This window comes from Xenopus laevis, chromosome 2L (genome assembly GCF_017654675.1).
Source record: "Xenopus laevis strain J_2021 chromosome 2L, Xenopus_laevis_v10.1, whole genome shotgun sequence".
Lineage (NCBI taxonomy): Eukaryota > Metazoa > Chordata > Amphibia > Anura > Pipidae > Xenopus > Xenopus laevis.
The window spans coordinates 148,030,588-148,057,998 of NC_054373.1; the positions used below are offsets into that span (position 1 = coordinate 148,030,588).

Below are 27,411 nucleotides of genomic sequence, written 5' to 3' on the forward strand. Positions count from 1 at the left end.
GCTTTTTAGTTATCTCAGATAAGTATTGTTAGGAGGATAGCATAAACTTGGTTGAGGCAACACTGCCCAAGCAAGGAATGTGCAATTAAAAGGCAATCAAAGCATAAGGCGACTGTGTTTGGCACCCAACAGAGGAAAAGAGTAATGTGTAGGGTTAAAAAAGAAAAACACACTAGAGAAAAGGGGTGTGAGTGGTAAGGAGTGCACCCTGGTGAGTAGAAGCTTGGAGGAATTTATACAATACTTTAAAAAAAAAAAATACTTTAATACCATGGTGGGTGATTGTTGGACCTTGGTCAGTGTTTCACTAGAGAATCTGGCAAATGTTTCAAAAGCTTGATTATTCTTCATTAAATGGAGCTCTGGATATGGATTGACTCATGCCAACAGTGAGAGAAAATGTGTTACACAAATTATGTTCTGGTTTTTGTACGTAATGTCAATTAATATTGATTCTACTATTTAAAGGAATTGGCTCCTGTAGCTCTCCAGCTTATTCTAAACTACACCTCGCAGCCAGATCCATTTATGAACTATGTGTAAAGTGCATTTCACCATGTTTTTTGTAACATTGTGCAACATTTTTTCTAGCATTTCAGTCTAACTGCAGATGCATGGTGTTTTCACATCTTATATATCACTATGAACACACTATGAACAGTTTTGGCATCTGATTTACCTGGGCTGGGGTCCAATCACACTGTGAGTTCACTCACAGATAATTTACTAATAAAGTAGGCTGAAGGGAGGCATTGGCACTCTCCACAATTTACAAAGAAGCATGTATGGATACATAGCTCCTTTGTGAATAGCATCAATGTGTGTCCAGTGTAGTGCTTTGAACTCGTGTTCATAAATAAGCCCTGCATCTCATGTTTTATAATAGCCACATAGTCAATTGCCTGCACTTACATGAATGAATAGGTTTCAGCTGCTGGACAGCTCCAATTGCTCAATTGCTTTGTGACTCATATGTTTTCTGTAGAATAAAAAGACGTATCACTTGTGGATCTATGGCCATCATTGTACAGGTATGAGACCTGCTATTCAGAATGCTCTGGACCTGGGGTTTCTGGATAAGGGATCTTTCCTTAATTTGGATCTCTATACCTTAAGCATGCTAAAAATCATTTTAACATAAAATAAACCCAATAGGATTGGTTTGGCCAATAAGGATTATTTATATTTTAGCTGGATTAAAGTACAAAGTACTGTTTTATTATTACATAGAAAAAGGAAATCATTTATTTTAAAATCTGGGTTATTTGATTAAAATAGAGTCTGTGGAAGGTGGCCTTTCTGAGCTTTCTGGATAATGGGTTTCCAGATAACAGATCCCATGCCTTTATAATAATCCATGAACAGCTTTGTGGCTGAGACTGTGCTTTGTTCCGTACATTGGTATAAATTGGTTCCTTTGAAAGTGCTGTGAGAATATATATGTGAGCTAAAAAGCTCTGCCTTTCTTGTTTTAGATATTTGGTTATTTTGTGGTATTTGGTATTTACAGATCTAAAGCATTCTGCCATCTGAGTTTTATGGGGCAGAGCTTATAGTGTAATTTTCTGAAAAGCAATATTATGGAAAGGAATCAGAGAAGGAATAAGCAGAAGAGAAAGAGGCAGAGACATTTTAAAGATGAGACACGCAACGACATTTGTGTGTTTGCCTCCAGACAAGCTAATCTCTGATATAAATCCATTGGGAATCAATTCTGAGGACAAATAGTGGTAAATCCATTCGGTCAATGATCAGGCCATTTGTCAAGGCTCACCATACGTGTGTGTTCAATCACTGAACTGGCAGTCCTGCAGGAAATAATCCCATTCTCCTTCCAGATTCCTACTATTGCCATCACCTGATTATGGCTGAAAGTGCAGGAGAGAGCAGGAAAGAAGTAAGGCAGGTGTAATTGTCAGATATAAAGCAGTCCTGTGACATAAAAACACTGCCTTTGTAACGTTGTAATGAATGTACCTGGTGCCTTTTCTAGTGTTAACTGTTCCACATGTGCTTCTTTTGCTCACGATCGGTGTTATTGTTCACTAGATACCTATACAGTTCTGTTATCCGGAAACCCGTTAGCCACAAAGCTCAGAATTACGGAATGGCCGTCTCCCACAGACTCCATTATAATGAAATAATCCACATTTTTAAACATGATTTCCATTTTCTCGGCAATAATAAAACAGTACCTGGTACTTGATCCAAACTAAGATATAATTAACAAAACCATCTTTTTGGGTTTATTTAATGTGCAAATAATTTTCTAGAAGACTTAAGGTATGAAGATCCAAATTCGGTAATCCGGAAAGTCCCAGGTCCCAAGCATCCTGGATAACAGGTCCAATACCTGTACTCTTGTACATGCACAAGCAGAGGAGGCCAGTAATAGAATAAAAGGAGGAATATTGAAAGGCAGATGTCAAGGATAATTTCATTAATGCCATAGATCTCCTGTGCCCCCAGACATGTACAACAACACCATGACTACATAGCAAGGGCCGAAGCTCTCGGCATTCTTTTGGTTCAGTGATTAAATTGACTTTTGATTTAGAGAATAGAGCTGTCATACACATCCCCTGGCCTTTTCCCCTTTCTTTAACACAATTTAATGTTCAAAGAAATTAATGTAGAGCAATGGGTGGAGGGGGTAGATTTCGGGTTTTCCGATAGGGATGGGAAGCTCTTGATGTATAGTTTCTTGATGTATATTATTCTGTTGACAGAATAATCTTGTAAAGTGTCCATATAAGCCAGCGAGCTCTATCTTCTTAAACCTGATGCAAGTTTGCCTTATTTGCCTGCCCCATAATGTTCAACATCAATTGCCACTGCCAAGTGCTGGTTCGGAGATTCATTTACACTTTATTTTAGGTAACTGAGCTACTGAACACTGTCCTTCTTCCTCTCTTTTACATGCGGTAATGTTCAGCATTCAGAGGAATCAATGTACAGACGGTGATGGGTGGAGGCATATTCAGGATCCTCCAACTACAGCTTTCTAATGAAGCTTGAGTTTTTTGCTTGAATAGCAATAAATCTGCTCATTACTGACAGTAGGATTGCTTTTCATACAATGCAAGCTCTATAGGATGAGTACTGCAGTGAATAACTCTGGCTGACTAAGCCTATAGAACTCTGTGTCCCATTGACTGATGATTATATACATTATATACAAAATGTATCTTATAGAGTAATGCTTTTTTCCCAAGGTGATAACTTTCTGATGACTTTGGTGAGATTAAAATTGTTGGTGAATAACAAATAATGTTTGTGTTCCCTTTAAGCAGCAATTACAGGGGTTGTTCACCTTTCAGTATTCCGCTTTTAGTATGTTTTAAAGTGGCCAATTCTAAGCAACTTTTCAATTGGTCTTCATTATTTATTTTTTATGTTTTTTGAATTATTTGAATTATATTTAGATTTTTCCAGCTTTCAAATGGGGTCACTGATCCCTTTAAAAACAAATGCTCTGTAAAGCTACTTTTTATTACTCGTCTCTCTATTCAGGCCCTCTTTTATTCATATTCCAGTCTCTTATTCAAATCAATGCATGGCTGCTAGGGTTATTTGCTGAAACATCAATTTGGAGAGCTGCTAAATAAAAAGCTTAATAAGTCAAAAACCACAATTAATAAAAAATGAAAATCAATTGAAAATTGTCTCAGAATATCACTCTCTACAAACATCATACTAAAATTTAATTTGAAGGTGAACAACCCCATTAAAAATAGATAATAACTTTGCATTAGAACATTATCACCAGTTCTGTATGTTATATATAGGCACCGAGGGTACATGCCTAGGATGGTAGAACCACCAATTCTGCATTCCCAAAACATGATATACTACTGGCATTCCATTTTTTAAAGATATAGGGGTATATTTATCAAAGAGTGAAGTTAATAGTGAAGTTCTGCCACTAGAGTGAAATTCCGCCACTCTCCATTCATTTCTATGGGATTTTTATAGGCATATTTATGAAAGGGTGAACTTTCACTTTCACCCATTGATAAATATGCCTTTCAAAATCCCATAGAAATGAATTGAGAGCTGCGGAATTTCACTCTAGTGGCAGAACTTCACTCTTTGATAAATTTACCAAATACCCTTCCTGTCCAACCTCTCATTCCAGAACTAGAGGTATATGAAGTTGATCCTACAACAGCCTCTATGCTTCTGGAAAGGCTAGAACATTATTAGATGTAATTTACTTCCATTCATACCTGAGCGGATGGGCATTGATGTTAGGAATCAGGCTCAGTGTTCCAATTCATCCAACAGATGTTCAGCTGGGTTGATGTCAAGACTCTGTTCAGGACAGTCAGGTTCTTCTACTCCTATCTCAGCAAACCTGAATGGACTTTGTTTTATTCACAGGGTCATAATGAGGCTGAAAAAGGAAACAGCCTTCCCTAAACTGTTGCTACAATGTAGGAAGCATGGAATTGACAAGAATGTCTTTGTTGGATGTCGTGGTAACTGTTGGTGCAATGGCGGGTGCGAGTAACAATAGCTATAAGAGGCGTCTGCATACTTGTGACTTGTAGTGTATTTTAGAAATCAGAATGGGAGATGAATAGTGGATGGCCCGACAGATCAACATTTAATAAAAATAAGAATGGCGGTACATCAGTCTAAAGATCATTTTATTGTTCTTTTGGTCACTGACATAATATTTTTAAAGAAAGCTGGAGAAAGTGGCAGAAAAGTACTGGGAAAAAATCTATTGACCTTAAAAAATGAGGACACAGTGTTCTAAATGTTAATCTCAAGGTGAAATCCCTGGTAAACGTTTATCTATCATTAACCGATTACATTGATTATAGCATTTTCACTGTTTGTGGGGGGTATATTTAAATACTTAGTTGAATATCTTAGAACCATAGTTTATTACCCTGTCTTGAGCATGAGATGAGCATAGAGATGAGGATTTCATTTTTTGTGTGCAAGTTTCGAATGAGCCGAACATCATCATTACTTTAATCTTGTTTTGCCGAAGACATCATTCAACTACTGTGATCACACATATCAAATGTTAGTCCCTATGTACTTAAAGGGGGACTTTTATCCCCTCTTTCAACATCATGTCAATAATTAGGGCTTGTGATGAAAATATGAGACACTGTTTGCAGCTGGAGAAAAGAGAGACTCTTGTTTATTTCAGAGCTCATTATGTCTGTTTATACAAACTCTTATTTTTATAGGGGTAGGGAGGGTACTTAATAAGGGTAACATTTAATCAGAAGTATATACAGAATACATATTCAGTCTTTTTTATTCAGTTTATTTTATTTTACTTTGTTTGTTTGTTGTATATTGTGAGAACACCCCCTTTAAAATATAGTCTACGTCCAATTAAAGTGTCCCTGACCCCTGAAATTAGTGGCTCCCTGTTGCACCATTTAAAAGTGCACAGAAACACCTATCAAAGACCACATATTGCTTACAGAAACATCTCCCACAGAATGCAATGAAAACCATTCTCTGAGCATTGTTTACAGCCATAAATCTGGCACAGAAGACTCAACCTTCAATTACACTCAGTGGAAGCATTTCTTCTCTTTGGCACAGTGTGCAGAGTGCTCCGATTGCTTTAACTCTTCCCAAGCCTTGCACTCCAAACATTATTTTTCTTGCTTTGCATATGCAGCATAACTAAACCTACAAGAAGGGGTCCTAGTAATTCTTATTGCTCTTACACTATTACAGTATGTGCAGCTTTTCTGAAATGCCATCAATCCCATCTTTGCCCTGATAGCCAAAGAGATCACATTAACAAGTGGTATGTTTATAATAACCGGTCATTGATCATATAAATTATATTGTATAACCTTCCACCAAGAGCTGTTGTGTTTCAGTCATTTATGCATTTATGGCTTTTTATACTTGAAAGAGAGCGACAGCAGCTATGATTACACTGCAGCAATTTTTGCTCGGAATCCAGTTGCCCCTAGTAAAAAGGTATTGTTCAAGGGCAAATGCCAATTTTCCCATATCACTGTTGTAATTAAGTTTATATTTCGGCATGACTTTTAGGAATTTAGTGCGTGAATCTCTCAGACCCACAGCCTCATCCCATTCCATATTATTACATAAGAAAAACCAGACGTGGGCAAACAGTGCAGGGCCTGGCAGCCTGTCATGGGACATTTATATCACACAATATTAGTAGCACAGAGAGACACATTTGAATAGACACAAGTCAGTTTGTTTAAGTGTCGCAAACGCTTTCATATATATAACCCAATGCAGAATTCCTCACAATTCTGCCCCAAATATCCTTTTTATAACTATCCACTGGACAAGTAATTCTTAAACTGCTCCATCATGTTCTACTGATGTAAAGGGGAGTAAAAGAAGATTATAGGGGTCATTTAACACTGGGAAGGCAGTGACATTCTTTTACACTTTGCACTCTGCCTTCCTTGCTACTAGAATTGCCGCAAATCTCTGTTTTGGTGCACAGAGACCTGTCATACCTCCCAACTGTTCTGTCTTTCGCTAGACAGTCTAGTTTTTGACAGCTCAGCCCGCAGTCCCAGATTGTTACTGAAATGTTCCGACTTTCTCTTTGATCTCTTGCACTGAACAGCCATAAAAAGATACAGCATTTCTGAAATGTAAATAAATAAGAGACTGTTGGCAGAGAGCCCAGAATACCCAGCAGCTGCGCTTAGATATATTTGTAACAATTTAAGATAAGCAAAGATACAATTGAAATGATTTAAGATAAGCAGGTCTCTTGGGGAAACTGTGATTTGCAGCTTAAAAGACAATTCACCTTTATTAGCAAAACTGTAATAACACATAAAACCTGACCCTAAGGGCAGAACTAAACTAGCATCTACTCCGACGCTCTCAGATGAATCGCAGGCGTCACATCAGATGCGCCGAATCTAAGGTAATAGGAATATCGAACATTGTCGATTTGCGCATCGTTCGCATCCGACAGTTGTGTCGTGCTGGCTGCACACAGAGGCAGCGTCCGATATTCCCATTATTTACCTTAGATTCGGCGCATCCGACTTGACGCCTGCGATTCATCTCAGCGCGTCGGCATAGACGGTATCACACTTAAAATCACCCGTGGAGTTCTACCCTAAAACTCCCAGAAATGTTTTCAACTTCCCATAGCCTGCCAAATTTTGTAAAATGGATGTGGTATTTAGGGGGTGTGGCCATAAAATGGGCATGGTCAAAAAATGTTCACCGCAAATATGTGCGGCAGATCTTTTTCTCCCTCTTTCTATTTTTCAAATGTTGAAAGGGAAGGCATGTGGCTGCCCCTATAAATATAGAATACAAGTTAGGGAATGGAGATGGATGCAGGGAGCAGTGGTGTTCTTTAATTAGCACCAACCCTATAGCAGACAGTAAGGGCAAAGCTGGCCTGCACTTGCCAACGCTGCACTCGCTTTTTTTCTGCATAAGGTGCAGAGTGCAGTCAATCCTTGGACAGTAATGCCCTCTGCATGTGTGCTCAGGGACATATAAATGGCCAACCAAATACACTGAGGTGAACTCAAGAAGAAATAGACATGCAGTAACATATTTCAGCTGGAAGTGGCTGCTAGCAGTTGTTGATGCAGTTGCTGATGTCCAGTTGAAAACATATTTATGTACTATTCTTGGAGCAATGTACTAAGAGCGACTTTGTTGCATGGTTTTCCCTACAGTGTGTGCAATACGGCTGGTAAAAATTACTCTCAGTTGGTGCCAATGTTATTATTAACCCAGAAAGGTTACAAAAATATAGCAAGGCCAATATTGTGCGATAATAGAGAGTTGTCGTTACTGATGTATAATATCTTAAGGAACAAATACATAAACAACAGCCGTGAATATTTATTAAAATGTAACTTTTTTACAACATGGCTCTAAATAATGAAAAGTCGTTGTAAGAAGCAATTACTTTTTGCTGGATGATTTGTGCTTGGGGAGAAGTGTACTTACCCTGAATTTATCCTAGATAATACTTCATACTGGTAATTAACAAGTAGACTGATGAAGCACTTATTAATTATGATTGGAATTATGATGTGAAATGACTCTCGGAAATGATCATATTTTATGTTGTGATCCCCTGATAATAAGAACAATTTGTTTTTGGTTTAGCTCAACTTCAGTATACAGTTAGATATGGTCAAGCCGGCCGGCCACTTCACCCCTCTCCGCACAGAGGAGCTTGCCGAGCGCCAGTGGGGTAACAACAGGGCCGGAACTAGGGGCAGACAGAGTAGGCACGTGTCTAGGGTGCAAAAGCTGGGGGGGGGGCGCCAAGCACGTACCTCCTCTGTTGCCTACCCATGTCTGGTTCCCTTTCTCCCCGTCTGTGCTATAGCCCTATCTATTTTCGCTTCCGCACACATACGCATCATTCCGCATGTGTGTGAACAGCCGGCACCGCAACTGGCCAGGTTGCCTGTTTATTAATAAAATAACTTGAAACATTTTCTGTCGGAAAAGACGTGATAAAATCAAGTGAAAACTTGAATCGTAACAATTTTTTGGATTTGATGCCCAAATCACTTGATTTTTTTTGGGGTTATCGATCTAAAACCCCAAATTTTTCAGATTATCGGAAGAAACCGAGCACAGATCACGATATCTTTAAAATTTAAAAGGGACTTCTACATGACCGTGGCAGGTTTGAGATGGCAGATTTTAGGATATGATTTTTGTAGTTATTTATCAAAGTACGAATTAATCTCAATATTGTCTGCTACAAACTCCAATCAAATACTCTCGGGTTTTTACTCTTATTTATTTTTACATTTTCCCAAAAATTTCCTTTGCAGGAAAAAAATCAGATTTTCGCAATTTTTTCGGATTTTTCCATTCAATTTTCAAAATTCGTGCAGGGTATTGCATGAAACCCAGCGCACATCAAAAATCATTCAGACTTCTCCCAATGACTTATATGCAACCGGTCTGAAATGCCGGATTTTCAGATTCTGACTTTTCAATCCTCGGGGCTTAATAAATTCCGAAAAATTTGTGATTTTTTTTTTTTAAGTCTGATTTTATAAAAAAAACCAAAAATTGTTTTCATGATTTTTGCATTCGAAGTTTAGTAAATAATCCCCTTAGGGTATAATAAATCTCGAAAAATTCAAGGTTTTTTTTCAACAAAAAATTCGAGTTTTCCTCCAAAAAAAACCTCAACCAGGAAAAATTGAGGTTTAGTAAATAACCCCCTTAATGTGTGTGGGTGTTTGTGTGCATAGAATATTTCCCAGGTCATTTAGTATTAAATTGAGTCTGAAAACAGCCATATTTGCAACACAATCAATAACCCAATACTGGCCTGAATATTTGTCTCTACGCATATGTAACACACACAAACTCTGGCTACTGCTCCCCTGCTGGACATAAATAGATGATCCTTGTCTGTAGCTGCTTATGGCAAATATGTCATTCGTGGCACAATTTTTGGAGACTAATTTCTTTTCTTATTCTAGGGTAAGCCTTATGTGTTTGATCGGGTGTTTCCTCCAAATACTACTCAGGAGCAAGTCTACCATGCCTGCGCTATGCAAATTGTTAAAGGTGAGAAACTAATACCCCCTCCCTGTACATTGACTGCTACTATTCCCCGTGATAGAATAACACTGAAGGCAAAACAGCTCTGAAGGTTGTGATGGGAAAAACAAATTATATTTTATTTGTATTTAGACCATAGTTTCGTACCAGTATCATCAGGAAGCAGTCTGGAACCATACAGGGAAGTCACTGGATAATTAATAATGACAGAATGTTACATAGCTGGACTACTCCAAATATTGGGAAATACAAATATTACAATGTATAGTTTATTTGTAGAATATGTGGTATTGAGTGTCTTGAATAGTGATGAGCGAATCTGTCTCGCCGAAAAATTTGAACAACTCCGAAAAATTTCGTGAAATGGGCGAAATTTCGCAAAACGAAATGAGCGTTTTTTCTTATGGCGACATTTTTTGTCCTAATGCATTAGTCAATGAGCGTTTTTGGTGACTTTTTTTTCCAAATGCATTAAAGGAGAAGGAAAGTCGTTGGGGGTGCCAAATGTTAGGCATCCAAGTGAATGTATTAACTTACCTGAAACCCCAGGCCGGTTCTCCTATCAGCACAAAACTGCACCGGGTTCCAGCTTCCAGCTTCTTCTTTCTTCGGGGCAGATGCATGCGCGGTAGAATGAAAAAGCCAACTTCTTAGTTAAATTTCGGCTTTTCACTCTAATGCACATGCGCAGCTGCGAGAAGAAAGAAGAAGCTGGAAGAGGATCACTCCGTGGTGCTTACTGGAATAACTCCAGGCCGGTGCAGTTTTCTGCTGATAGGAGCACCGGCCTGGGGTTTGAGGTAAGTAAATACCTTCACTTGGGGGTGCCTAACATTTGGCACCCCCAAGCGCTGAACGACTTTCCTTCTCCTTTAAAGTTAATGGGAGTTTTTTGTTATGGGGTCTTTTTTTCTCCTAATGCATTCAAGTCAATGAGCGTTTTTTTTCTTATGGGCATTTTTTCCCACGGCAAATTTTTGCTGCAGTTTCACAAAAAAATTTGTACATGACGATTTCAGAATTTTGCCTCGAATCCATGGCTGCCGAATGAATTCATTCATCACTAGTCAAAGTATTGCAAGTGTTTAAGATATAATATGGTGGCTCATTTAATATGGTGGAACAAGGTGCAAAGAAAAATCATATAAAATTCATATAACAAGACTAATCTTTATTAATTATTTTCTCTTATTGCACAGTGTTGAAAAATGTCTCTTTGTTGCTAAAAAAAACAGTTGTTTTCACTCTCAGTACAGCACATTAACCTCCATTGTTGTGGTTGATCGACCAGTGTGTTCAGTGCAGAAAAGTCTGCTAGGGATTTGTAGATTGATTCTTGTACATCATTACGCAGCTACTGCTCATAACAGTCACATTTTCTAGGTAAAGGATAAAACTGATGCTTGTTGTGGTTTTCCCTTCCTGGTTTTACGATGATATTATAGTGAGCGCTTTATTAGTTACACATAAAATAAAAACCTTTAATCCTTCTGTTTACTGTAGATGTGCTGGCAGGATATAATGGGACCATCTTTGCTTATGGGCAGACGGCATCTGGGAAGACCCACACCATGGAGGTAAGTCTCTGTAAGGCTGCTGTAGCCTCCCACTTATAATCATTATCTGAAATGATCTTCTTCAGGATCAGGGCCTCCCCGTGTTCTTTTTTTTTCTCCCACCAACCATTTGTTGTTCAGCACACTTTGTATTCTGCTTGTTTGGAGTGATTTCCATTTAAGCTTTATTTACAGTTGAAATTCGGTCCCTTGACTCTTATGTTCATCACCTTCCTCTTTCAAATCCTCTCACTGCTGTTGTATCCAGCAAAAGATTTTTTCTATTAGGTATTGGGAAACAATTTGGGGATAATTTTGGGGATAGGACCTCCTCTACCTATATATGCAGGTAAGGGACCTGTTATGCAGAATGCTTTGGACCTGTGGTTTCTGGGTAGTGGATCTTTTCGTAATTTGGTCAACTAAAAAATAATTCAAACATTAAAGGGATACTGTCATGGGAATTTTTTTTTTTCAAAATGAATCAGTTAATAGTGTTGCTCCAGCGGAATTCTGCACTGAAATCCATTTCTCAAAAAAGCTAACAGATTTTTTAAATTTTTCAATTTTGAAATCTGACATGGGGCTAGACATATTGTCAATTTCCCAGCTGCCCCAAGTCATGTGACTTGTGCTCTGATAAACTTTAATCACTCTTTACTGCTGTACTGCAAGTAAGAGTGATATCACCCCCTCCCTTTCCCCCCCAGAAGCCAAACAACAGAACAATGGGAAGGTAAGCAGATAACAGCTCCCTAACACAAGATAACAGCTGCCTGGTAGAGGTAGATCTAAGAACAACACTCAATAGTAAAAACCCATGTCCCATTGAGACACATTCAGTTACAATTATTCTCCTAAAGTGCAGGCACAAGTCACATGACCAGGGACAGCTGGGAAATTGACAAAATATCTAGCCCCGTGCCAGATTTTAAAATTGAATATAAAAAAATCTGTTTGCTCTTTTGAGAAATGGATTACAGTGCAGAATTCTGCTGGAGCAGCACTATTAACTGATGTGTTTTGAAAAAAACATGTTTTCTGATGACAGGATCCCTTTAAATTAATGTTAATTACAGTATATATTAATTTGGATTAAGGTACTGTTTTACTATTACAGTACAGAGAAAAAGAAAACCAAATTTTCTGTAATTCGGAGCTTTCTGGATAATGGGTTTTTCGAATAACGGATCCCATACCTGTATTGTGTTTCTTATTTACTGCTTTCTCTTGTATTATTTTACTGTAGCCACATATGACTTATAATATTACTTTTCACTTACTCTACCTTTCACACTGTCACTTCACACATTTACCCATTTCCACATTTCCTTTGTAGACTGTGGTCCTCCTCATTCTACATGAACAGCCTACAGCTCCTTGTACCTATTTTGTACTGTAGTTTTTCTTCTCTGCTGAGATGATCTTCTGTTGTCCCTCATTTGGTTTCCATTTTCTATGTAATCTTCTCCAGCATCTGTCAGTGTAGCGTGACACAACAGCCAGAGAGAAGCAGGAGTCACAGCTGGAGGACTGGCTAAGCCCCGTGCTTTTAACTCCTACTGACAAACCATCTCTTTCATTGTCTATGAGGCACCACAGTTATCTGCAGTGTTAGCTTGTGTCATGCAATAAATAAATTAATATATGTTTTATTTAAACATCAGTTCTAAATCTAAATCTATAGTGAACTCCTGGCCAAACCCTGATATTTAATGTTTGACCAATGTTGGACCGGAGACCCAAGGGCCCAGCATAGGATCTGAACTCCAGGACATACCAATTACCATTACCAATATATTAAGGACATTAAGACATTTTGTGCCTTAAAGGAGAACTAAACCCCCACAATGTTAAGTTCCCACTGCCCCCCTCTCTGCCTCCCCCCTGCACAGTCTTACCCCAGAATTCTGTCCCCTCTTGAAATAGTGACCGCACATGCAGAGTGAGCACTTCGTGAAGTGAGCGGCATCATGGCGCATGCGCAGTTGGAGCAGTCTTCTGGTTCGCGACAACTGCGCATGCGCCGAAAGAGACGGAAATTGCCAAAGGGGAGGAAGAAGACATGAAGATTACCAAAGAGAAGAAGATGGTGCCCGTGAGCTTCACTGCGCTCACTCTGCATGTGTGATCACTATTTCAAGTGGGGACAGATTTCTGGGGTAAAACTGTGCAGGGGGGAGGCAGGGAGGGGGGCCAATGGAGGGGGGACAGTGGGGACTTAACAACGTGGGGGGTTTAGTTCTCCTTTAAGCTACTATAAATGCCTTACCTTTTAAACAAAACAGGGATTGTTTGTCCATATATTGCAATATATTTAAGCTGGCCAACTATGTCAAAGTCATCCCTGGCCTGGAATCTTGATGAGCCAGTCTAAAGCTGCACATGACCAAAATGAAGGGTTCAGTCTAAACAACCATCCATAACTCTCCTTTAAAGTTTTATAGTCCATGAATGAAAAGTAGTCACGGATGGGGTTTCACTATAACAGCCTAAAGAGAATTTGGGGGGGGGGGGTTCACCTTTAAGTTAACTTTTAGCATGTTATAGAATGGCCAATGCTAAGCAACTTTTCAATTGGCCAATGTTATTTATTTGCCTTATTTATTATTTGCCTTCTTCTTCTGACTCTTTCAAATGGGGGCCACTGGCCCTATCAGAGAAACAAATGCTCTGTAAGGCTACACATTTATTGTTATTGCTACTTGTTATTACTCATCTTTCTATTCAGTCCTCTCCCATTCATAATCCAGTCTCTTATTCTAACCAATGCATGGTAGGGTAATTTGGACCCTAGCAATCAGATTGCTGAAATTGCAAATTGGAGAATAAAAAGCTAAATAAATAAAAAACCACAAATAAAAAAAAATGAAAACCAATTGCAAATTGTCTCAGAATATTATTATATGTATATCAATACATCATCTCGTTCTGAGATGCATTTTTCGTGTCACCTACTGATCCTAGCAGGCTGCTTGCAATCCATGTACAATGCATGGCTGCATCTCCCCGAGTCATACCACCCAATGACCTCCATACAGCAATTATATAATGGACCTTTGCATATACTCAATATTCCCTAGCAGTAGCAGTTTTTATGATTGTGACTGGAAGCATCCTAGAAATATGTCTCACAACATGTGTACGTATGGCCACTTTATTTATCAATGCAAGTGCTGTATGTGGTCTATTTTATATTATCTACATGTGTTGCATTTATTAGTATTGCTCTCGGAATGAATTCTCTCTGGGAAACTGCAAGAAGTGTCAGCTGTGACTCTGTTTTACAGGGGAAGCTTCATGACCCACAGTTGATGGGAATAATTCCTAGGATTGCCAGGGATATCTTTAACCATATCTACTCCATGGATGAGAACCTGGAATTTCATATTAAGGTAATATATTGGATCCAATAGCTGCCGACAATTCAGTACCTGCATGAGTGCAGATATTGACCTTGATATCTCTTGGCTGTTTCTTTTTTTCTTAGTCATCAGTTTTTCCTAATTTATTTGTTCTTCCCTAGGGGCATGTATGTATACTGTTTTTTTTTAATGGTTGTCAAGGTTCAATGCATTCTGTTTAAGAATGTATCCCGGGGCAAGCAGTGTTCTTAGTGTTTGAATAGGATGGTGGCAAAATTGCAGATGCAGCGCAAATACAGTACCGGCCTCTGATGCGCCCAATGTTTGAGATTGCCCAAAATCAACTACATCTCTATGGGACATGTACTGTACTAAGACAAGAAAACTGTTCCATAAATCAGTTTAGATAATAAAAATAGCAAATTATAAGATGACTATTTCTTATAATTATGATGGGTGATAAGTTATAGGGTGTTTTGGCTGTTGCTAAAATACACATCCAGTCATATATTGCAGATCTGGCAGGTAGGCAGAGTTCTGTTCCAGTAGCCATATTCTGTTTTAAAATTTGTGTTACTCATTTTTCTTTTATAGGTTTCCTATTTTGAGATTTACTTGGATAAAATAAGAGATCTGCTTGATGGTGAGTATCAGTTATGCTGCTGTATGCTTGATCCATTATATCTGAAACTGTAACTCTGTTCACTACTGGGAGCAAAAGGGGGTGTGCATCGTAATGGGTTCACTTTTCCTGCCTGACACCATTTCTGAGAAAATGGTCATAGTGGAGCCCTGCACTCCAGCTGTTATAAGTAGGAAGATTGATGCATATTAGGAGTAGTAGGGCTTTGTAGCGACAGTAACACTGTACCAGCGTTGCTCAACCAATAATTCTTCAGTGGTTGCTGGAGTAGTTACACAGTAGCTCAACAAAAGCTAAAGGATACAGATATTTTGTGCTATAGTAAATTGAGTCCACCGTTCTCTATCTGTAGGCTTCACCCCTAAACTGTGCTCCAGATGAGACCTTAATTCTTAGGGGATAAGCCCTCGCAAACGGTGTGGAAGCAGGGTGTAGTAAAACTGTAACTTTGTGCAGGGTGCAATAATTGGGCACCAGTGGTTCTTATAACTTAACCAAAGAACATATTTATTGAACAGGAGCATCCACAATGGAGTGTACATACAGAGCAAACAGGATCATACAGCACAGTGGATAGGCATATACTCACAGTACCTTTGGTCAGTATCAATCCCCACACGGAAGAGAACATGTACAGCAGCAATGCTCGGGGTACACCCAGCTTTCAGTCTCTTATCTTAGTGGAACCTGAGGGGAACCTCACATCCCTAGGTCTGTACACTTAGGGGGTTATTTGTCAAAGTCCGATTTTATCTCAACATTTTCTGCTGTAAACTCAGATCTAATCTGCTCTGGTTTTTATTATATTTCCCAAAAATTTGGTTTGAGGGAAAAAACAAATTTTCACTATTTCTTTGGATTTTTCACAGAGAGCTCAAACTTTTTCTGAAGTCTTATGTTTTTCGCGTGAAAACTCAAAAACCTTTGGGGTATTGCAAGAAAGCCAGCCCACATCAAAAAATCATTAGGACTTCTCCCATCGACTTATATGCAACCTCGACAGGTCTGAGATGCCGAATTTTCTGATTCAGACTTTTCCATCCTCGGGGTTTAATAAATTCCGAAAAATTTATTTATATATAAAAAAAAAGCCTTAGGATGCAGGAGACACAAAGCCTGACACATTAAGGGGCCCATTTACTTATCTCAAGTGAAGGAATAGAAGAAAAAATACTTCGAATTTCGAATGGTCGTATATGGCTACTTCGACCATCAAATAGGCTACTTCGACCTTCGACTACGACTTCGAATCTAAGGGTTCGAACTAAAAATCATTCGACTATTCGACCATTCGATAGTCGAAGTACTGTCTCATTAAAAAAAACTTCGACCCCCTACTCCGCCACCTAAAACCTACCGAGGCCAATGTTAGCCTATGGGAAAGGTCCCCATAGGCTTCCTAATAATTTTCTGATCAAAGGAAAATCCTTCGATTGATGGATTAAAATCCTTCGAATCGTTCGTTTGAAAGGATTTAATCGTTTGATCGAACGATTATTCCTTCGATCGTTCGATTGTAGGAATAGCGCTAAATCCTTCGACTTCGATATTCGAAGTCGAAGGATTTACATTCGGCAGTCGAATATCGAGGGTTAATTAACCCTCGATATTCGACCCTATGTAAATCTGCCCCTTAATAATTTATTATGGATGCTTCAATTAGAAATGAAGTGGCAGTACTGCATGGTGTGCAACCTGCAGTGTACATCAGCTGAGGTTACCTAATATTTATGCGATTTCCAGGGCAGTTATTACGCTATCACTATGTCATTGGTGGAGAAACTTTTACAGCTGCATTGTCATCATGTTAATACAATGTTTGTGATATTTGTGAAAATTGAAAGGAAATGATAGAACAGAGCAGATAATGCATTTCCTTGGTCCTACAGATTTAGAGAGTACTTTATTGCCAACCTGAGTGCCCCTATTGTCAGACTCAGAACATGCCCTTTTGCTGGCCTCATGGTATGCCCCTTTTCCATCCTCAGAATGCATCAGAGTGCACAGTTTTGTCCCTTATATACAATATGTACAATATTTCCTAATACAAAGCTGAAGGCTCCAGTTGTAAGACTGCAACTTAGATATACCTCCTTAACACTGCATTTACACTCAAAATGGGAACCCACAGCACACTTTTACACATTCTCAGATATCTGGATATTTGTTGAAATCCAAGCCTACTTTCTTGTATGCCCTTCTCATTTGCATTATGAAATTCATGACTGCCTCAGGAATATGGGTTTTTTCCAGCCTTCACACACTGCCCTGGACAACATTCTCTCTGTCTGCTCATGCACACACACAGGTTACTTACGACACCAATGCACATATAATTCAGTACTTGGTTGGACCTCATCCATAACTGTAGCATCCACAGCCTACATTAGAGGTGAAGTTGGCTTTGTCCTCTCCTTCAACTCTGGCCCAGCCAGAAATATGACAAATAGGTACATATTATTCCCATTGTATTACATCCCAAGCCTTATATATGCACTTTTTGATGACAAGTGATGGGCATTGCAGATCTCTCCTGCAGATGAGTTCCTAGAATCTGATGTATGTATTTATGTTTTGGAAAAAACCTACAAAATGCTTTCTGGCATATCTCAAATGTTGTAACATAGAAACAGGACCAGTTATGTACCAACATAAATTAATTTTTCTCTTCTGATCTCACAGTACTGTATAAATAGTTTTTATAATGAATCTTTCTTTCTTTTCTTCCATCTTTTCCCTTTTCTCAGTATCCAAAACCAATCTCTCAGTTCACGAAGACAAAAACCGTGTTCCCTTTGTCAAGGTGAGCAACGACAATCACAGTCTGTGGAATGAGAATCATTAATTTTTTATGGAGTTTATTAGCAACTCTTGAAATCATTTATTTCTTGACTGTGCATGAGTGTATTTATCTTGCACGTATCCACGGGGCTCCTGTCTCTACAGTGATAAATAAGAACGGGGGAAAGACTTTTGATATTGTAATAAAAGTTACTAATGAAAAAACATAAACATGTGAACAATTTTAAAATTTTTGAAGATAAGTGTAAATCATTTGTTGAGGATTTTATTTAAACTGAACCCATTTTATTACATTCCCTCAGTACTGTGATTCTTGTGGTTTCAAACCTCAGGGGGCTCTTTGGTAGCCAGTTTTGTGCACACTCTGGAGTCCAATATATCTAGTGTCTCATTATATTATAACAAACCACCAACCTCTGGATTAGCTTTAAAATACTTACATTACAAACATTAAAGGGCAGTATACCCCCTTTTTTGAGTTGAGTTGAGTTCAGTGAGGACTTGTGCTGAACATACTTTTTGGTTATTGCTTTAAACAGGAAATAGTATTTTTTTTTAATTTTTTTTAATTTAGCCTTGTTTAATGCAATAAATAACAAAATCATATGTATTACCTGATTAAAACAATCAACAAAAAGTTTAGCACAAACCCTATTGACTACACTCGCCCTGTTAAAAGCATACTGTCATCACAGTACAAAATGTCCCCAGATCCCAAGCATTCTGGATAATAGATCCTATACCTGGAGTATAAGTTTGGAAACAAATGTTTTACTTTTCTGAAATAAAAATGATAGGCACTTTTTGTTCTTGTATGGGGGAAGCTCATCTTATGGAAGGGATTTTAGAGATTCCCAGAATCAGAGCTTAATATTATATTTTTAAAACAAGCTCCATCTACTATACAAGGTGATTATTAGACGATCAGAACATCATTTTGATTACATAAAGGTTTGAATATTTCCCCTCTGAATATTTGCCCTGTTGTCTGTTTTGTAAGGAATATGCTAATTTACTGACATAGTGACCAATCAGATCTTGGCTTTTATTCTCTAAATTGAAAAAGCTGACTAATGGCCCTGCAGTGTGTAATTACCAAAAGAACAGAGCATCACAGAAATAGCTCTGTGCCTTGTACATAAGTAATGGATTTACTCATATTATCAGAAGGGGCGTATCTGTTTCTGGCAATGTTCTGCTGATAACCGGCACACTGACTAGGCAGCTGATATTGATCTCTTGCAGCTTTCCCTCTGCACAGTCACTATAGCCATTACAGAATATAGGTGCCCGTTTCATGATATCAAACTTTATGTTGTATTTGGCTGCCTGGCCTGAGAGGCATGTGCCTAGGGCACAACTAGCAGAGGACACAATTTCAAGCCAAAAAAAAAAAGTACATTATATATGGGAGGAAGGGATTGATGAGTCCAGAACAGGAGGCTTATCTATCTCTACAGGAGATCCTGTCCAGTAGTATCAGTAGTAGTTTAGTTGGGCAATGAGGCATATAGGAATGCAACCCAGGGTGGGGAGGGAGTGGCTGCTAGAGGGGTGCCTTGGGAACCTGTTTTTCTAGGCCAGGCTCTGCTAATGCCAGGTACATTTACCGACAACAGATAAATTGCAGGATTTTTATATATTCTCGGCTTAGTGCTATGGGGATTTTTTTAGTGACTGAATTAAAATCAAATGTCAATATTCTCTATGATCTCTGATACATAGGGGCCCATTTACTAAGGGTCGAAGTGAATTTTCGAATTCAAAAACTTCAAATTTTGAAGGAATTTTTGGGTACTTCGACCATCGAATAGGCCAAAATTAGATTTGAATTGAAAAAACATTGAATATTCGACCATTCGAAAATCGAAGTACTGTCTCTTTAAAAAACTTCGACTTCGACACTTTACCACCTTAACGCGGCCGAATTGCTATGTTGGCCTATGGGGACCTCCTAGAACCTATAGGCAATATTTGGCTAAGTTTTTAGAAGTTGAAGTTTTTTTTTGGAAAATCGTTCGATCAATCGGTTAAATCGTTCAAATCGTTCAATCGAAAATGGCTAAATTTAATCCAAAAAAAACTTTGAATATTGAATTTCTACAATTCGATGGTCAAATTTCGAAGTTTTACCACTTCGAAATTCGACCCATACTAAATGTGCCCCATGATATACAGGGCCGGATTTACATAGTGGGCACCCCTAGGCCCACTGCCGTTCGACGCAGATTTTCATCATCTGGACGGGAGCAATGGGGATTGGCGCATGGGAAATGTAAAAATTGATTGTATCTCCAGCGCATCCCCAGTGTTTTTGAACCAGTGTGGGTGTGGTTGGGCAGCATGCCGCCCCCCTAAAATCCTGCTGCCCTAGGCCCGGGCCTAAGTGGCCTTTCCACAAATCCGGGCCTGATAATATAATATTGGGAGAAGGGTTGCCTCAGTAGCCACAGGATCTAATTCATGTTGGGCCGGATTTGTGCCGGATGGTTGTGGTCGAATAACAATGTCCCTGTGCCTTAGGCACCAACATTTCTATTTATAGACCAGTAATTTTCTGTGTCTGACATTCTCTATGTGCAGATTTGCATGGAATACATCTGTAGAACTTTAAGATGAAAATAATAATTATCCTGAATCATAATTTATTACTTACAACAAACAATCCAAGCGTGCTGTGTGATACAATGCATTGGAGATTGCTGACCCATTCTGGATTCAGTCAGTTAAAGCAGTGACTTGCAGCATGAGTGTATTGGTTGCAGCTGGAATACAATGTTGAGCAACTCCGAAATAAATCCCTAACCATATAAGCAACTGCAAGGAAATGAATAATAAACATGAGAAAGCTCATCTACAAGTGCACAGCTTTAGAGCAGACAAATTCACAAAGGTACTTGTACCCATACATGCTTATACCTTTATATCCCTTCAGTATATATATACAATGCACAAGAGCCATGAATATCCTGTAAATGATATCCTTCTAACAGTGTTTAGTAATGTCATCGGTTATAATCTGAGTTTAGTGATGTCATTTCTGTCACTCACTGAAACTTGTGTATTAAAATAAATAAAGGACCCCCTGTTCGGCCTCATGTTTTTATATGGTCATGGAATTCCTCGTTTCCTTATATTTTACAAGATGGAGTAATTTATTCACTATATATATATATATATTGTCTTTTATTGACCATATCATGGACTTTACTGTAATCTTCCAGGGTTGCACTGAGCGCTTTGTGTCCAGCCCGGAGGAGATCCTGGACGTCATTGATGAAGGGAAGTCAAACCGCCATGTTGCAGTAACAAGTGAGACCTGAAAGGAAAATCCTAGTACCTTACTGTTTATTTTTCATTTCCTTCAGAACGTTCCTTCCCATTGTAATAATGTTTATTTATGACTGTTGATTTCTTCCAATTTATGGTCTCTGTTACCATCCTGCTTTTGTTATTGCATTCACTCTTTCCATTATTTACCGTGTTTTTCAAGACTTTCAATTTTCCTCTTCTAAGCCGACGCTCCTCATGTTCCTATCACTATGTTTTAGACATGAATGAGCACAGTTCCCGTAGCCACAGCATCTTCCTCATCAATATTAAGCAGGAGAACGTGGAGACGGAGCAGAAGCTCAGTGGGAAGCTTTATCTGGTTGACCTGGCTGGAAGTGAAAAGGTTAGAACCGGATTTATTTCATAACTGCTTTTTTGGCACATTGGCATTCACCTAGTTATTTTAAATAAATTTAGAATTAGTTCAGATGCTGGAGCATCATTAGGGGTCTCTAAGAAAAAAGATGAGCAACACTGGTTTAAAAGAATGTGTTCAATATATAGAAAATCATTTGGGGTGCACCAAATCCATAATTTTTTGAATTTGGACAAATATCCCCAAAAATTGAATACCAAATCAAATTCAAACCCTACTCTGTGTCCTTCAAAAAGGGCTAGGTTGTGCAGAATCCTAAATTATAATTCTGCATTCAGTGCATTGTCATCTCCTAGCCCCAATGTCCAGGGTATGGCATTCTTTTTCAGAATAGAGGATACTTGCTAGTACATTTGCCTGAATGTCTAGGCCCAAGTTGCTTAGGATTCTTAGGGAATTCTTAAGCATCAGGAGTCAGGCCTGGAACTTCAATAAACCGTATTACCAATAATTTTCTGTTAAAAAAGGAAGGAAGGAAACCCCAGGTAAATTTTCTAACTCATTTTGGGTTTCAGGCCGAAAAACCTCAGCTATTTCCGTAATTTCACAACAGGCTTTTGGAATGAGGAAGAACTTCGGCACCTAAAGCTTGAGCAATCTCATGTAGGCCCCTAAGGGGTATATTTATAAGCATGCAAATTTTATTTCATGAAAAATACACAAACTTTGGTTCTAAACTAATTTCTTATTTGTAAACATGAGTAAAACACCACCAAGTTCCCCTCTGTCCATAAATTCTGTATGTAAAAGTTCTAGTGTACCTATTTACCGCCCAGAATTATGCTGGCATTTTTAAATGCTTTGCATCATAAAAGACTTTGCAAATTCCATTAAAATCAATGAGAACGAAAGGCTGTGGATATAAACTGATGTATATCACTGGCTTTTTGCATTGCATCAATATGTATCAGACTTGGAAGTTAGAATATTATCTGCTGGAGTCTGTAATATTAGCTGCTACAAATTTGCCTAAAAAGGTTGTATTTCCTCTTATAAAACAAATATAAATAAACTGATTATGTTATTAAGCACTTTAAGCTGATTAAAGCAGAGTGTAATGCTATTTTTGGATTTGCCTTTCTGCAGTTAAAAGAACCAAAACAGAATATCAGTTGCAGTGTCATTTGCTGAAACAGAATTGTGTTCCGAATGCTGAAGGACCCGTTTGGCATAGATTGTAACATTGTGCAAGGATCTGCTAGAGGGCACCATGTCAAAGGGTGATGTCTCTCTATGCAAGAATGGAAACTATAGGGCAGAGACAGACGCTGCTATTTTGGGAGATTAGTCGCCAAGCTACAAATCGCTTCTTCTTCGGGCAACTAATCTCCCCGAACTGCCTTTGCACTGGCTAGAATGTAAATCGCTGGCAGGATGGCAATTGCCTCGGGAAACTTCGGGCGACTTCAGAAAGCCGAAGCAATTTGAGCCTATCCCACCGGCGATTTACATTTTAGCTGGCGGGAAGGCAGTTCAGGGAGATTAGTCTCCTGAAGAAGAAACGATTTGTCTCTGGGCAACTAATCTCCCGAAATAGCAGCGTGTGTCTCTGCCCTCAAGTGTAGTCCCCAAAATAGCTTCTGTCTTGTCCCTTTATAGTTGGAGGCTGCACAGTTTGTCTGTAAAGAATATCAGGCTTTGATTATGTAACCCTGATCTGCAATTACAGTGTAGGTATGCTTAAAAAGAAAAACACTTCATCTTCTGTTACATTCATTCCTTTAGGTCAGTAAGACTGGAGCCGAAGGAGCAGTTTTAGATGAAGCCAAGAATATCAACAAATCTCTGTCTGCTCTGGGAAATGTGATTTCTTCTCTGGCTGAAGGATCGGTAAGAGAGACCTTTATTTGAATATCACTGAAGTCCATTTGATCTTTAAGTAAACAAGCTGCGAGCCAAGTTTTATACTCTACCAATTTTAAGATTCACCTAGCAATCATCCATTCTGCCTGGTTTCAACATGTAAAGCTGTAGAGACTAGGCTGTAATTCTAGAGGCCCAGGTAACCCTATGCCATGAAGTTGAGAGCTGTCAAATTTCAAGTGTCCCATTAGTCCTTCCAGGTTGAGCTTTGTGGTAGGGCAAAGAGTATGTTTGTGGTGGAACTGCACACCAGAGGAGCAGGCCCGGACTGGCAATCTGTGGGTTCTGGCAAATGCCAGAAGGGGCTGCTGTAAGTTGCCATAGACAGGCACTATTTATTGGGCTGGTGGGGGGCTGCTTGGGCCTCTGTGTACTTGGAATGCCAGGGTCTACTGTGAATCCCAGTCCAGACTTGCAGAGGAGCCACTTAGCTATTGTATACCAGTTATTAAATATTTTCAGTATGTATATTAGGGGTGTCTAAAGTGAGACCCTCAGATGTTGTCGACGGTTGCTCTTAGCATCCCAAAAACAGCTAAAGGCTGTTGCTGTTCAACCACAGACAGAAAGCTCTAGAATGGATATCTGCAACTGTCTCTAGTTTTAGTAGACCAGATGTCCTGGGAGTATAGAGCATACTACTATGTTGGATATATTTCAGGTGAAAACTGGCATTGCGTCCATTTGTCTTTGACCTTAAAGGGATACTGTCATGGGAAAATATGTTTTTTTTCAAAACTCATCAGTTAATAGTGCTGCCCCAGCAGAATTCTGCACTGAAATCAGTTTCTCAAAAGAGCAAACAGATTTTTTTAATATTTTTTTTAAATGTGACATGGGGCTAGACATATTGTCAGTTTCCCAACTGCCCCATGTCATGTGACTTGTGCTCTGATAAACTTCAGTCATTCTTTACTGCTATACTGCAAGTACCCCCCAGCAGCCTAACAACAGAACTGTAACTACTGTAAAACTCACCATGGTGGTCTAGTGGTGGGACGGCAGGGACGCCTGCCGCCCCCTCAGCGGGGACACCCGCCGCGTGTTTCATGCGTCTTGTCCTCTTCCCTGGCGCCGGTTTCTTAGGGCGTGCGGCATGCCTCTGCGTGTCTTAAAGGCGCAGGAGCGCTGGCGTGATGACCGTCACAAGAACAATGGGAAGGTAACCAGATAACAGCTCCTTAACACATGATATAAGCTGCCTGGTAGATCTAAGAACAGCACTCAATTGTAAAAATCCAGGTCCCACTGCAACACCTTCAGTTACATTGAGTAGGAGAAACAACAGCCTGCCAGAAAGCAGTTCCATCCTAAAGTGCTGGCTCTTTCTGAAAGCACATGACCAGGCAGAATGACCTGAGATGGCTGTCTATACACCAATATTACAACTAAATAAAATACACTTGCTGGTTCAGGAATGAAATGTTATATAGTAGAGTGAATTATTTGCTGTAGAAACAGTGTAATTTAGAAATAAAAATGACACCATAAAAAAACATGACAGAATCTCTTTAAGGAATAGGTAATGTTATTTACATTTGATGTGGCATGTGTCAAATGACAACGTTACTATCTATGATGGAGGCATGATGGCAGTGAAGCTCAATATATTTTAATCTAATGATTCTTCTCTGCAGCTGAATGTTTTTTCCCCTAACACCTTTTTTATTCGAACATACAGGCTATATTTAATTTTGCCTTTGAACTGCCTTTATTGCACAGTATTGTGCCAGCTGTGTCCATGACATACTTAGCACAAGTCACAGTGGGGTAATATACCATTTTAGCACAAGTCACATTAATTAGCCCAGCTACTAACAGAAGCAGGAGCTGCTTTGGATTTGACCCCTATTGAACGTGATTTGATGCAAGTGTGGAATAATGCAAAATGTATGTACATATCTTTATGCGTTGTTGTGGCTTTGGCATTTTTAAAGAGAAGTTATATATACAGTTTATATTACTTTTATTTCATAAAATAACATAGTAGTCACTTTGCATTGACATTCTTCCGAGAAACTAATCTTCAGTAACTATCTTTAAATCAAAAATTGTGTGTTGGTGTATTATGCATTCATTTAGGTAAAACTGTGCTCAATGCATCTCCATTTATAGTTATTTACCTTTGTATTTTAGAAAGGTTATGTGCCCTATAGAGACAGCAAGATGACTCGAATTCTTCAGGACTCATTGGGAGGAAACTGCAGGACAACAATGTTCATCTGCTGCTCTCCATCCAGCTACAATGATGCAGAGACTAAGTCAACGCTGATGTTCGGACAGAGGTAATGTTTTAGTGGGGGGGAGCGGGTTAGAAACATCAAATACCAAGGGGTGGTTATAGGTACTGGAGACATATGGAGAAAATGCCTATTGGGGTGATGGTTGGCATCAGCACCTATGCACATTTGGCATATGGCAGTTATGTCTGGCAACTCTCAGGGTTTATGGCCAATTTCTGAGAGTCACAAAATTCAAAGATGACTCATTTGCTTTGACTTTAAGAGACTTTTGGATGGATCAGGTACTTTGAGCAATGTAGATGTGGGTGTTGGACTGACTTCCATCTCTTCACTGCACGAGGACTTGTGGTATGGAGCCTTAGTAAGACAGCAGAATAGAGCCAATGCTATTATTGATTCCTAATGTCTTAGAATCACAAAAGACTAACATCATTATCTGTCTGCTATGTACTGATATTGGGGCCAAAAACAAAGCAAAAATTCCCAATAAATCACAAAAAATATTTGGTGTTTAAGAGGGTTAACATAAGTGATATAATTGTTTGATTCATAACCTATATAAAATATTTTTTAGGGCTAAGACAATCAAGAACACTGCCTCTGTCAACCTGGAGCTGACTGCAGAGCAGTGGAAGAAGAAGTATGAGAAGGAAAAGGAAAAGAACAAGACTCTGAAGGAGACTATTCAGAAGCTGGAGGCTGAGCTAAGCCGCTGGAGGAACGGTAAGGAAGAACACACAATTGGTGAGATGAGTCACACTGACTATCCTATCACTAGGCAAATACAGTCATGGGACCTGTTATGCAGAATGCATGGGACCTGGGATTTTCTGGATAAGGGGTCTTTTCATAATATGGATCTCAATACTTAAAGTCTGCTGAAAAAAATGTAAACATTTAATAGTTGTGTCTTCAGTGATATCCTTTATGTCTTAGTTAGGATCAAGTACAAGGTACTGTTTTATTATTACAGGGAAAAAGGAAATATTTTTTAAAAAAGTTTAGTTGATGGCCTTCCTGTAATTCTAAGCTTTCTGGATACTAGTTTTCCTGAGAATGCATCCCATACCTGTACTGATTATTGTTTGCTTTAGATGTTATTAATGGTTATTTCCATATGGTGATTATTCTTGTTCATATCATTGTTTTCAAACTTTGTAAGAAAAATAGAATTATTCCTAGTACTCTCTTCATTCTATTGATCATTCTCTATTTTAGGGGAAAATGTACCTGAAACTGAGCAGTTGAGCGATGGAGAGAAGCTTACCCAAGATACTACTGATGAAACGCCAGTTAATGATAATAATTCATCCATTGTCATTCGAATCTCAGAGGAAGAAAGAAGGAAATATGAAGAGGAAATCCGGAAAATGTACAAGCAGTTGGATGAAAAGGTATCATCAGGGAGCTAGCTGTACTGAGTATGTTATTGCTTCTCACACCATGGGGCTGATTTACTACGTCTTGGAAAATCATTTGCTGAGTTGTCATTTTTCCTGTGATTTACTATTTATTGAGAAAAACTTCCCACGCTATAAAAATAAGTAAAAAAATAGTAAGACTTTCCAATAGAAATCATTTAAAAAATGTCAGCAACTTTTTGAATCAATATATTATTACAACACAGAAAGAACTTTGTCTCTTCAAATTAGGCAAATATTTTAGGTGCAAATCTTAAATT

The 27,411-nt window shown here is 38.8% G+C and overlaps 1 protein-coding gene across 4 annotated transcripts in view; it reads left to right on the forward strand.

Moving 5' to 3' along the window:
• The window catches only part of LOC108708589 (kinesin heavy chain), an 80,625-nt gene that overhangs the window by 19,323 nt on the left and 33,891 nt on the right, over positions 1–27,411 (forward strand). For all 4 annotated transcript variants that reach the window (XM_041582540.1, XM_041582538.1, XM_041582539.1 and 1 more), the window contains exons 2-12: positions 9,468–9,555; positions 11,053–11,126; positions 14,396–14,500; positions 15,065–15,113; positions 17,861–17,916; positions 21,140–21,227; positions 21,467–21,591; positions 23,350–23,454; positions 25,624–25,772; positions 26,305–26,453; positions 26,949–27,124. In XM_041582540.1, coding sequence (XP_041438474.1) covers positions 9,468–9,555; positions 11,053–11,126; positions 14,396–14,500; positions 15,065–15,113; positions 17,861–17,916; positions 21,140–21,227; positions 21,467–21,591; positions 23,350–23,454; positions 25,624–25,772; positions 26,305–26,453; positions 26,949–27,124 — 1,164 coding nt within the window. The remainder of the gene's footprint in view (positions 1–9,467; positions 9,556–11,052; positions 11,127–14,395; positions 14,501–15,064; positions 15,114–17,860; positions 17,917–21,139; positions 21,228–21,466; positions 21,592–23,349; positions 23,455–25,623; positions 25,773–26,304; positions 26,454–26,948; positions 27,125–27,411) is intronic.